Source organism: Hypanus sabinus, chromosome 19, assembly GCF_030144855.1.
Source record: "Hypanus sabinus isolate sHypSab1 chromosome 19, sHypSab1.hap1, whole genome shotgun sequence".
Taxonomy (NCBI): domain Eukaryota; kingdom Metazoa; phylum Chordata; class Chondrichthyes; order Myliobatiformes; family Dasyatidae; genus Hypanus; species Hypanus sabinus.
The window spans coordinates 23,688,465-23,702,172 of NC_082724.1; the positions used below are offsets into that span (position 1 = coordinate 23,688,465).

Consider the following 13,708-nt stretch of genomic DNA (forward strand, 5'->3'; position numbering starts at 1 on the left):
GTCTGTCCTTTACTAAACACATAGCTACAGATTATTATCTAAAGCGGTTCTTCGTGCTGCTCAGTCCCGACAATCCTTTCACTTCACCTAGAACTCTCTCTCCTTCCTTGACTACATAGCAGAACTAATTTTCCAGCTTATCAAGGAGAAAATCTGAGTGCCGGATACCGAGAAATTATTTTCCTTCATGCAACCCAGATAAAAGCAAATTATTCATCTATTAGATGATGACATTTTACAGATTAAACACAAGGCAATTTTCCTCACACATTCTTACAACGTAGCATGCCATTTGGCTTACCAAGCCAAAGTTAGTTCTCATAGCAATCCCACCAAGCCACTTATTTTTCCATGTTCTATTTTTTTTGGGATGCCAATTAATTATTTACTGAGTCTCTTGCCACTCATCTACATAATTAACTGTAGGAAGTTGCCCCTTAACTTAGTATTCAGTATGCAAAATGAAATCCAGAGCAGCCAAGTAATGGAGGAATAGAGAAGACTACACATAGAGACAGCAGCAGAGATCAGAGTCAAACACAGGTGGTTGAAACTGAGGCAATGACACGACTCGACTTCTCCCCTTCCTTCCCAGTTCTGAAAAAAAGATGGCCTGAAACATCGACTGTTTACTCTTTTCCATAGACGCTGCCTGGCCTGCTGAGTCCCTCCAGCATCTTGTGTGCGTTGCTTTGGATCTCCAGCATCTGCAGATTTCCTCGGGTCAATGACACGACCTACTGTGCCACACAACCCAAACAAGTTCATTGCAATTAAAACAATACAGTTCCAACAGTCACAGTACAGATCTATTCCAGTAATCAAAACTGATGAAACCTTCAAAAATATTCCAAAAATATAAAGTTGGCAGCTTTTGCAAGGATTTCCCTGCCAACACAAGGAAATGAAATTTTATGCCTAGCTATTGTATTATTGCAAGTTCCTGGCCAAGATCAACATATCAACTTTGCCTCAAACCAGACATAATAACCAGTACATCTCTTTTATTTATTTACTGAGATACAACGCGGAATAGGCCCTTATTGCCCTTGAGCTATGCCGCCCAGCAATCTCCCAATTTAACCCTGGCCTAATCACAGGACAACTTACAATGACCAATGAACCTCCCAATCGGTACATCTTTGGACTGTGGGAGGAAACTGAAGCACCCAGAGGAAACTCAGGCAGTCACGTGGAAAACATACAAACTCCTTACGGGCAGTGGCGGGAATTGAAGCTGTGGTGCTGCTACTGTAAAGTGTCATGCTAACCAATATGCTACCGTGCTGCCACTGAGCCATTGAGACTTTGCTACAGTTGGGAGTTCCCACCTATTTCTAAAGGGCAACAATTATACCAGTGCCCTAGAAGAGCACTGTGAGCTGCCTTACCAACTATTATCCAGTAGCACGTTCGTCTACGGCGATGAAATGCTTTGAGAGGTTGGTCATGGCTAGAATCAACTCCTGCCTGTGCAAGGACCTGAACCCACTACAATTGGCCTAACACCACAATAGGTCTACAGATAACACGATCACATTGTCTCTCCATGCAACCCTGAATCACCTGGACAACACAATGTCAGGATTCTGTTTATTGACTGCAACTCAGCGTTTAACACAATTATTCCTACCTTTCTGATCGAAAAGCTCTAGAACCTGGATCTCTGCACCTTGATCCTTGACTTCCTAACTGGAAGACCACAATCTATACAGATTGGAAATAACATCTCCACCTTGCTGACAACCAACACTGGTGCACCTCAGGGAGTGTGCTTAGCCCACTGTTCTACTCTCTCTACACCCATGACTACGTGGCTAGGCACAGGTCAAATACAATCTATAGATTTGCTGATGATACAACCAATGTTGGCAGAATCTCAGATGGTGACAAGAGGGTGTACAGGAGCAAGATATACCAGCTAGTTGAGTTGTGTCACAGCAACAACCTTGCACTCAATATCAGTAAAACCAAAGACCTGACTGTGGATTTCAGAAAGGGCAAGACGAGGGAACACACACCAGTCCTCATGGGGGGGGGGGGTGGTCAGAAGTAGAGAGAAAGAGCAATTTCAAGTTTCCAGGTGTTAGTATCTCCAAGGACCTAACCTGGTCCCAACATAACAATGCAGTTATAAAGGTGGCAAGACCGTGACAATATTTCATTGTGAGTTTAAGGAGATAGGTATGTTACCCAAAACACTCACAAATTTCTATAGGTGTAGCATGGAGAGCATTCTGACTGGCTACATCATCGCCTGGTATGGGGTGGGAGAGAATGGCGGTGGCTAACGCACAGAGTCAAAGTAAGCTGCGGAGTTGTAAATTAGTCACCTCCATCCTGGGTACCCAACTCCATTAAGTATCCAAGACATCTTCAAGGTGCAGCACCTCAAAAACATCCATCATTAAGGACGCCCATCACCCAGAACATGCCCTCTTCTCATTGTTACCATCAGGAAAGAGGTTCAAAAGCAAAAGGAACACATTCAACGACTCAGAAGCAGCTTCTTCCCCTCTGCCAAAAAAATTTCTAAATGGATATTGAATCCTTCAATACTACCTCACAGTTTTTTTATTTCTGTTTTTGCACTACTTATTTAATTATATGTATGTATATATATATATATATATATATGTGAGTGTGTGTGTATATATATATACACATACACACACATATATACACACACACACACACTGTAATTCATAGCTTTTTCCCTACATTAGCATGTATTGGATTGTACTGCTGCTGCAAAGTTAACAAATGTCATGACATATGCCGGTGATATTAAACACGATTCTGATCAGATTATATAAAAAAGTTACAATCTAATATCAGGTAGAAATTATTACTTTCAATCCATTCACTATTTTGAAAAAAGTAAGGCAATACATTCCAGTGATTTGTTCTGACTAAAGATCAATATTCAGAAAGATCAAGCCTCTCTATAGACATGGTACCTGCCTTAATTGTTTGCAGAATGTCCTAATTTTAGACTGGGGTTCCAACATTTGCAGCATTTTGCAATTGGTGCTTGACATTACTCTTCAACTTCCTTTACATTCAAACCAATTTTTTAAAATATTCTTTCAACCAGACATTAGCAATCTAATAAACAATTAAAATTTACATTCAATACTACATTTGTCCATTTAGTAAGATCAACTGACTAAACACAGGCTCATTTTAGAAATGCCTTGGATTTTTAAATGGAAGATTCTTAGTAGAAACTTGTAATTTGTTCTGTTAATCATCTCTTCTGAGAAGTGCAATTTTGCACCACGAGCAGATGAGGGACAAGAAATTGGTCTTTATATAGTGTCATTTATGGCTACAGGGCATCACAAAGCATGTTATAGCCATATGAAGAACAGTCTATGTTGTAGGGAGCAGCACCATGTTTATGTAATATGGTTATAATTACCCACTATGAGGTAGGCTTCAGTTCTTCTTTAAAATGGTGCTACTTAAATATTTTACATCCTTCAAGATCACACCATTCTCAGCCAAGACAGCTACCAACCATGCTCCTTCTAACTTGTCAATATCTATTCTTATGATATTGACTATAATATTATAGATTCTGTACCAGTGAAAACATGTGCTCCACTAGCTGCAGCATCTGGTCACCATTGTGTTGCCACCTCAAGTGCGCTGTCATCACTTCTGGGAATGTGACTTTTAGTCAAAGTACTGTCCACAGAATCAGCATCAAAATCAAATTTAATATCACCGGCCTACGTCCGGGGAAGTTGTTAACTTTATGGCAGCAGTACGATGAAATATATGATAAATAAATAGAGGGAAAAAACACATTATAGTAAATATATGTCTATTGAATGGTTAAATTAAAATAAGTAGTGCAAAAAAAAACAAATAAAAACGTAGTGAGGTTGTGTTCATGGGCTCAATGTCCATCTAAAACTCGAATGGCTGAGGGAAAGCAGCTGATCCTGAAGCGCTGAATGTGTGTCTTCAGGCTTCTGTACAGGCTAAGGCACAGAATCGAAGTAAGCTACAGAGTCAGCTCCATCATGGGTACCAGCCTCCTTAGTATCCAAGACATCTTCAAGAAGCGGCACCTCAAGAAGGTCCATTATTAAGGATGCCCACCACCCAGAACATGCCCTCTTCTCATTGTTACCATCAGGAAGGAGGTACAGAAGCCTGAAGACTCACACTCAGCGAGTTAGGAACAGCTTTTACCCCACTGACATCCAGTTTCTAAATGGACATTGAACCCATTTACACTACCTCACTACTTTTATGTTTAAATTTCTGTTTTTTGCACTACTTATCTTAATTTTACTCCTTTCCATAGATGCTGCCGGGTCTGCAGAGTTGCTCCAGCATTTTGTACGTGTTGCTTGGATTTCTAGCAACAGGCCAACTCGGAGATTTAATTATATTCTGCAATGAGTGGGCCTACGCCATTCACGTGCCTAGTACCAGACTCCAAACCAAGCATTTGACTCATCACAGCAGAAAACAAACTCTCTGGGAGGACCGGGGAAAATATTTCAAGAGTAGTTTCACAGTTACTTTGGGGGGAAAAAAATTAACCTTCCCAACCAATTCGTGGGAATCCCCAACCCATGACCACTGAGAAATAGAGAAGGAACATCGAAGGCGGTACTGGACAGAGGCTCTTCCACTCGGGGCCAAGTGAAAACAGGAGATTAGACTCCACCATGTTACTGTCCCCTCAGATCCGACCCCCACCCCGGGCAGTGAATGAAGATCCTGTACAGGTCGTACCAAAACTTCACAACCCAGAGCCAAGTGGAAGCAAATCAATGTTTACTCTTGACAGAATGCATAGAAGAAAGGAAGTCATACTAGCTAAAGCTTCGTTCTCGGTTTGTAGCAGTTGTTCCATCACAGTATTGCGACCTTGGGCAAAGTGTCACACCGAGTGCGGGTGAGATCTTAAGACGCCTTTTTATCTCATTATGATTAATACAAGTTAATTTTAGACGGGTCAGTATCAGGCTTATTATCACCGGCATGCGTCGTGAAATTTAACTTTCAAATATTGGTCATCCTCAATAAGCAGTATTCACTTCCTCTTGCTCGCCAGATATCTTTGACAAACATTACTTTTGGCATCTCCCAGTTAAAGTATCACCAATTCTACCCTTTCTGTGACCTTTCCATTTCGACTCGTCAGGTGTGAAAGCAAGGAAGAGTCGTCGCGCCAAACCGCGGGCGTCCTTGATGCTTAACACAAGACGCGGTCCCTTTAACGGAGAGGTAGGGTAGCCATGTGTTTCGGTATGGCTCAAAGAATATGAAATATAAACGAAAATCAACACTGCAGGGTCTGTAGAAACAAACTCGAGTAAACTATTTCCGATATTGAATTTTCCAGTTTAAAACGACGCAGTTACTGGGAACATAAATCTGTTCCTGATAGAATTGGCCAAAGGACTAAATTTCAGCTAATAGCGACTATTACTTAAGCCCCAGCCAGTGTCCGCATGATGCCTTTCCCCGGTCCGGGCGGGTCATATGATACAGCTGATCACTGGGTAGAGAACAGGGTCGGAGGGGCCCTCCCGTCGCCACCCAAAGTCCCACAGACTCGCTGCGGGATGACTGCACTCCGCCCTGACAGGTAGAGTCGCTGAGCTGCCCTTTAATACATGACACTAAGACGGAGAGAACTACCTGGCGGTGGCATGCTTCGAGTTTACAGTTTGCATGTGGCGGGTCGTAGAGAGGCTCCGTCAGCGACTCGGATAATCCCCAGGGGCTTCAGCAACACCGACTCCGCTCTCGCCGAGCCGCGGCCGCGCACAAACTTCCGACGAGACCGCGGCCCCGTGTTTTCGCCAACTTTCCCGAAGCCGCGGCTCGGTATTGGTCCGACGGCCCGGGCCCGCCCACTGCCGCTCTTCATTCACAAGTTGATCCCACGAAGATCCGGGAATCTACCGCAAACACAGGCGAGTCCCTCGCGAAACCGACACTACTGATGAATGGCACTCGTGATAGAAAGTAAACTACGTCGGGCAGTAAAGTAATTCATCCAGAAAGATGCACTGAAAGGTGGAGAGTTGAATATTATTCAAATCATTTGCATAAAATTATCTGTCACCTTCAGTGCGGCGCGGTTTGATTTGCAGGGCGATTAGCCAATCGCCTTTTTCCTGGTCGAGACTGGCGTTGTCACTTTAATATCATTACCGCTACTCATGATAATAATTACCTTTTAAATCACCCAGGACTGCCTAGAAGATTCTGTACTGAGGGATTATCCGCAATAATCCGTACTGATAATAAATACAGACAGTCGCGAGCCTTGAAATGCGGGAATTTCTGAATCTATGGCTGGGTTAAAGTCGGTGATCTTGCAAACTTAATAAAGCGCTGGAAAGTGGGACTGGGATGGCGAGTTAACGTGACAAGCATCTGAAAGCATAGGTTCACTCTCTTTGACTGAACAAACATGTTCCGTTTTTCGAGAAGGGCCGCAGCGCCGTAGCACTGAATGCGGAGCAGATCATCAGGAGCGGAGTATGTGGAATGTAAACCATATTGATTCATATCAGAGCCAATAAATGGAGTGTAATTAGGGCCTCAGTGTGGTGGGTGTTGGCCTGAGACAGGATGCTGACACTAGTTCGCCTACCCTGCCAGTAAAGTTACTCACTCATGCACCGCTTTCAGCAAATTCCCCAGAGCCTTGGACTTGTCTTGTTCTGTCTTGAGGTTCCAGTACATTGGGTGTGGGATACATTTTTCAATTACCTCATTGTGAATTACACAGCTACAGGACACTCTCTGGGCATTTTTGTTTGTTTGTGATACTGTTATAACCAGCAATAAGATAGGGTTTGTAAGAACTGAAAATGTCCACAGTGGGTAGGTACTTACTGAAGTAGAGATGTCCATTTTGAAGAACTGCAGCTGGACACATAAACAGATATATTCCGTATAACTTGGCTGCTTCAGTTATTTGGTTCCTAGTTTGTATGTTAGTCAACTATAAACTTGACAGAATGTGAAGAATTCTGGCTTACTTAAATTTAGTACATTATATTTATATTAATAAATTGAATTAAAAGAACTGTTTATATAAAGAAACAAATAGCTCATGCTCCAGTCAGTAGGACCAATGCATCCAAAACTGTGCAAACAGCTTTTATCCCAGGGTAGGAAAGTCAAAGCAGCTCAGCAAACAGACCTGGTGAATCTTAAGAGCAGGGCAGTGACTGCGTTCTCCTTGCCAGTTTCCTGACCATAGCCCTGGGTAGTTGACAGGAAGTAGCAGCCCAGCTGTAAAAATCATCTGAAACCAAAAGAATCAACCGCTTGCACTAAGAGATAAGGCCAGGAGGATGAGAGTCTGTCTGTTGATAGGGAACTAAGAATTCTAGAGCAGAAGGCCAAGGCTTCATTCAGTTCCTCTCTGACCTTGGAGGAAACTTTTTTTAAAAAATGTACCTTACTTGGCCCTGGTTCATGATCCCATCTGGCCAAGAATGACTCGTTCCTTCCTCGAGGACTCTGGTGAGCTTGAGATTGGTGTGCTTGCCCTCGCAATTTTCATTCGTAGGCCTGACTGAGGAATAATTTGTTTATTCTGGGGTTGAGAGAGGAACTCGTGTTTACCCCAGGACCATTCAAAATTGTATTATATAATTTTCCATTTGTGCAGTGTTTGAGAATGATTTAAATTTCTGTAGTTTTTGCTGACACTATCATATAGTTCATCCAGTTCTCCACTGACAGATTTTGTTTAATATACAGTACAGAGCAAGGCAGCCAGGTAAGAATCCTAATTTTAATGGACAATTACCCCCAGACCTTTTTGTTGTTTCAAGTATTTCACTAGGGAGGGGGCGGAAAGTAAAATATTGGCCAGGAAACAATATGACTGGAAATCCAGTAAAAGAGATGTACAGATGATACCTGTGAAAATCATGGGTTAATTTCTTCTCTTTTAGCTATGATTCACGAATGAGGAATGGTTCCATTTTTTTTATATATATAGTATCACACTTGGCTGCTAGTTAGGAAACCAATCAATGAGTTGTACAGCTACCTGTAATCAGGAACTTCCTGACACAACTAGCCAGGAAAGAGGAACCATTCATGTGGCTGAAAGTGTTTTGAAACATGTTAATTTCACAAAAAAAAAAAATTTTCACAGTAGGTGGATTTTTATTTTTGTTCATACATTTTCTCTGCTTCCCTTTGTGGTTCTTCTCAATACCAAATGATATTTTAAGTGAGCTAGCAAGCTTGTTTATTTATTTAGAAATACCAGTGCAGAACAGGCCCTTCCACCACCACCCTGCAACCCACCCATTTAACACCAGCCTAGTCACAGAACAATTTGCAACAACCAATTAATCTGCTAACCAGTACGTTTTTGGACTGTGGGAAGAAACTGGAGCTCTCAGAGACAACCCACGTAGTTCACAGGGAGGAATATATATTCCTTGAATTCCTTGTACCAGAATTGAACTCCAAACTCCAGAATGCCCCAAGATGTACTACCACAGTGCAAGTAATTCCAATTGGTATAAACTGTCAAATTGGCTCCATTCTTGCTTTTATTGTCAAAATTTATTTTTAAATGAGCTGTGTTCTAATCTATTGTTGCTCTTTGGCCAGGCTGCTTTTCTGCAATTTGAATATTTGAGTTCAATTTGAATAGATGTAATCCATCTAGCTTTCATTGTCCTTGTTGGTACAGATTAGTATCTGTGATTTGTCATCCACTCTTGATTAAATGAAGGGTAAAGGCACAATAAATTTTCTTTATGAAGTATCTATTAAGGCGATCTGGATTGTATTCATACACTCCACTGCTAGAGCTGAAACATACCATTGAATCCAAGTACACAACATCTACCAATACTCCTTTGTTTATCCTTATTGTTATTTACTCAAAGAATTCCAACAAATATGTAGGCGGGATCTTCCCTTAAGGAAATCCTGCTGACTTTGCCTATTTGATCATGTGCCTCCAAGTACTCCTTAGCAATCGACTCCTTAACATTTCCCCAACCACTGAGTCCAAATTAACTGCCTTAAATTTATTTTCTTCTACCTCCCTCCCTTTTTGAAGACATTTGCAATTTTACAGTCCTCTGGAACCATGCCAGAAACTTGTGATTCCTGGAAGATCATTACTAATGCCTCAACAATCCCCTCAGCTACCTTTTCTAGAACACTTCAGGTGTCCAGGTGATTTATCCACCTTCAGACCTTTCAGTTTCCCAAGCACCTTCTCCTTAGTAATAACTCACTTCTGTCCCGACATTCTTGAACTTCTGACACACTCCAAGTTTCTTCCATAACAAAGACTGATACAAAATACTTAAGTTTCCATTTTCCATTAGCTTCCAAATGGCTAGTGCCATTTCCTTGTCCCCCATTACTACCCCTCTGTCATAATTTTCCAGCAGTCTAATATCTCTTTTGCACAGGTCATACCTTCCCCAGAAGAGATCCCAATGATCCAGAAATCTGAAACCCTGCCCCCTGCACCAGTTTCTCAGCCACGTGTTCATCTGCCAAAATCAACCTATTGTTACCCTCATTGACTCTCCTTCTATTCGTCAGTCACCTTCAATGGTATAGAACTGTGATTATTGGACATTGTCTACATCCATCGCCAATGTTATTCATGATCTGCAACTGTAGTTGTAGTCAACAGTAAGAAATTATGTTTTATTGCATTCCTAACCTTAAACTAATGCCCTAGATAAAAAGAAACTGACCTCACCCAGCCTACACAGTAAATTTGATCAAATGTGTCTGTATTACCAGAATGTGACTCCAAGTAAAGTACCTTTAAAACACACAGCAACCTTGACTGGTTTGCTAGATCATTGCCAGGACAGGCAGTCTTTACATTTGCCAATTAAGTTTTCCCCTCCACAAATAAATGCAAGGTAACTAAAATACAAGCTACATGCATGTTAAATGAACAGTCAGGAATGGTCTAGAAACCAATTTACTCATAATCTCATAGGGCTAACATCAAAACTATTCTAAAACTTTGATATGAAACTTATGCCGGTTATGGCAGTATACAACACAATGAGATTTAACGAATACTGAAAACCTGTCATTTACAATATAAAATTCATATTGAAGAAACAGCTGAGTCAGTTATTCTGCATTCACAAACTAACAGATTACAAAAATGGCCAATGAAAGAATGATTATTAGGAAACAATCTTGTGTTTTGTTTACTTTTTTTATTTTTAAGATTTCAGTACAAAAAAGACAAAAGGTAGAGAATTCTCTCACTCACCTTAATTTATAGCTCTTAAAATACAAAATGCATCAGGTAATTATAAGTTTATAAAGGCACTCTACAAGGTCTTTTATAATAATCAAAATTACATCACAAAGATGGTCTGCAAAACTAAGTACGAGGGCATATTAAGTAATGCCATATGGAAATTAACAAAGCAAGACTTTTGGCTTATTAGCTTATAGAAGCAATGACAATGCAGTGTTCAAAATTCCTACAATACAAAATGATGTTTAACACTACAGGATACTTCACTGTATTGATGTCTCAGGCACTTGGTCTAATAGAGTAGTGAACCCATCCCTCAGAATGTCAACATAATCAAGACGACAAAAATCCCAGCTCCTACAAATTTCTTCTAGATTTACTGCAGACCTACACTAAAATAAACTTTGGTCCTCAAAAATGTCACTAGCTGAAAATGTATTTAAATATAGTGTTATGTCATTTCTTTAATAAACAATGCATTGCAATATCTCAAGGAGTCTCTGTATTTAGGACTAGATCTGACCTCCAGTTCGTATTAAGCGGCTTAATGGACAGGACTTGGGCCATGGAGACGAAACAAACACTCAACTCTTGTAACCACTTTGTGTCTTTGTAATGGTAACTGCTGGGAGAGCCAATGTAGGTTAGCTTTGGCTGGAATAGGTACCTGGTATCCATACAAATGTACACCAGATTTCAGGTCATGAACGAAAAAGGCAAAGAGACTGCACAAAACTGATACCATTAACTATTAAGAGAGGCATCTCTTTAAGTAAATTACAGTGCATCTCCAAATACTGTAAGTAGTTATTCTTACAAAATGTAAATTGTATTATCCAGATAACATCGTGGTCACAATGACTGCCACAACTGAAGATGGTAATTTAGAATAAATCATCACGAATTTCATTTGTTAATGAACATATCAATTACAAAATATAACTTCCCATGGAAAACAAATATTAAAGGCAAACAGAAAAAAAGCTATTTTTGTTACGGGATAAATCTGGTACAGAGTTCCCCCTTTTTCAAATGTGGGGGTTCAAATTAAAATGTGCACTTTCATTATTACAGAAGGGAATTTTTCCCCACCCACCCCGATACATTAATAAACTCCAAGTCCTTCTTTTTTAATGCCATTGAAGCTACCACTTCCACCTCCTGGTGCACAGAAAAGTGGATTTAAAATGGGAAGCGAAGTGTAATTAGAGACAAAAGCAGGGAAGTGTTGCAGTTGGAGTTATTCTAACAAATTTTTGAATGGTTAACATCCACATACAAAGAACTGCCCCTTTAATTAGATTTGGAAGTTAATACATTACACATCTGAAAACTATTTACAATCATTCAACTTAAAATTCTACAATAAACATTTGTTAAAATCTAAACTTCATTCTGCTTAGCCATAAACCACATCAAACATTGTAAAACTGGATGAAGTTCAAAATGTATTAAATCTTAATGTCAAATCAGAATATAGATTTGAGCAGGAGATCAATTGAAGGCAGTTGGTGTTTTAAATTATTGGTCCAAATAAAATTTCAATTACACCTCCCCAGCAGGCATAGTAGTGCAATTATCTGCAACATACATTATCTATAAATAGGTATTTGTCCAATGCTGATCTAAACCTAGCTGTTAAATATAGCCTCCACCTAATGGGCATTATCAGATCAATAAGAGATTTCACAAAACTTGCCATTGTTTTATTCCCTAAGCTGACATATAAATAAGCTTGTGAAACAGATTTAAATAGTGGCAAATGAAAACCTTCAATTAAACATATGGCTCTCCACTGATCACAGTGATCACTATATTAAGATACGTGATGGCCCTAATCAATATACAGAATTAAATATCACTTATTATGCATTTAAAAGAACATTTGAGACAACACAATGATATTTTAAACTCTGCAATCAAACTCCGATCCTACTCAGTCTGAAAGGACGGTGTATTAAATCAATATTTCTTCAATGCATATCAGTAAGTTTTTTTTTAAACATTGTAGTGAGTTAAGTGTACAGAGGACTCATCTTTTTTGTACATTAAGATCACGACGTGGTTGAAAAGTTGCCAATGCATGGTTTGTTCGTGGATGTAAAGTTGAAGAGGTAAAGTGGCAATGCATCCCCCGTGATACATAATGTTATAGGGTTACTGCACCAGCTACATGTCTGTCTGCTTCCATCTTACACACTCCAGATACAGTTGACTTTGTTGGGAGAACAGGCAGATCATCTTCCCCTGTAGGTAGAAAGAAGTTGTGCGAGCAGTTACAATTAAATGGCACTTCAAGAAGCCATCAACATTCTGTATTTATATGAGAAGGAAGAATATCTACCCCTAGCCTTTTACTTAAATGATCAGATCCGAATCCAAATCAGGCCTTTAATATAATCTGCTCAGGGGCTTAGCACAGAACAAAGAGCGACCTTTTCTTGTTTTACAATCTGATGAGTAATAGGCATAATATGGACATAATGCAGAGGGAGGGGGCAGCAATGCCAGAACTTAATACTGTAGCTTGTTCGAGTATTTTTACAGTGTTTATATAAGAAACCACAAGTAACACACCTGCTGCCGACACCCAACCCTCAGTGATACTCTTACTGAGATACTTTAAACCCATTGATGAAACCTCTAGGTTTAAAATTAGTTAGCAGGATAATCCAAAATCCCCACTGATTAACAACCACAGATGGCCCAAAATTCCAGACTCCAAATGGTATTTTCCTTTGACCTCTACAGTTGAAATACCCTACCAATCAATTTAACTTATTGTACAATGCACAGTTATTCTGCATAGTTACTCTTCCTCCTTTACAAAAAGTACTAAGCTTTTTTTGGGGGGGGGGCGGGGTTCCCCTCCAAAAGAAAAAGAAATTGCATTCCTAACTGAAGCTGCAATATGTTGTGATATAATAACCTTTTGTGGAAATAGATAGAAGATACAAAAATAGTGAAATGGACCCAAGCTGGTAACAGTTCCAGTGAGCTAGCACAAGTATGTAGGGCTGAATGGCTTCATATCACACTCGAGAAACTTTCTCGCTATCAAAGATGGTATTAGTTTAGCAGAATGGACTTTCTTATTGTGAGTTGCCCAGGGTTATGTAATGCTCCCATTAAGAAGACACTTACCTCATTTTCTTAATGTTCAACATTTGAACTTGACCATTGTAAGGAAAGGATTAGTCAGCAGGAGCAGGAAGTTTACCAATGTTAATAATTTACCTTTTATAATCTAGCCTTTGTATTATTTAGGATACAAAACAATTTTAAAATTGTAATAACTTAAATAACTGACAATATATTATTTGTATAGCTTCACAGCCATCCCTCATTAGTAACCACAGAACTCATTAACCAATATTGATCCTTACAGTGCAGGCAGATCTACTGTGTTTTGTAGGGAATAATTACCCCAAAGAGAATGGA

At 39.9% G+C, this 13,708-nt stretch overlaps 2 protein-coding genes across 2 annotated transcripts in view; both read right to left on the bottom strand.

Annotated features, from left to right (window-relative positions):
* The window catches only part of arhgef3 (Rho guanine nucleotide exchange factor (GEF) 3), a 251,673-nt gene extending 244,994 nt beyond the window's left edge, over positions 1-6,679 (bottom strand). The window contains exon 1 of the mRNA XM_059944170.1: positions 5,671-6,679. Within this exon, the coding sequence (XP_059800153.1) occupies positions 5,671-5,705 (35 nt within the window). The 5' untranslated portion in view covers positions 5,706-6,679. The remainder of the gene's footprint in view (positions 1-5,670) is intronic.
* A 2,445-nt stretch (positions 6,680-9,124) lies between these two features.
* Positions 9,125-13,708, bottom strand: part of il17rd (interleukin 17 receptor D) — a 94,072-nt gene continuing 89,488 nt past the window's right edge. Inside the window, exon 11 of the mRNA XM_059944174.1 lies at positions 9,125-12,514. Within this exon, the coding sequence (XP_059800157.1) occupies positions 12,417-12,514 (98 nt within the window). The 3' untranslated portion in view covers positions 9,125-12,416. The remainder of the gene's footprint in view (positions 12,515-13,708) is intronic.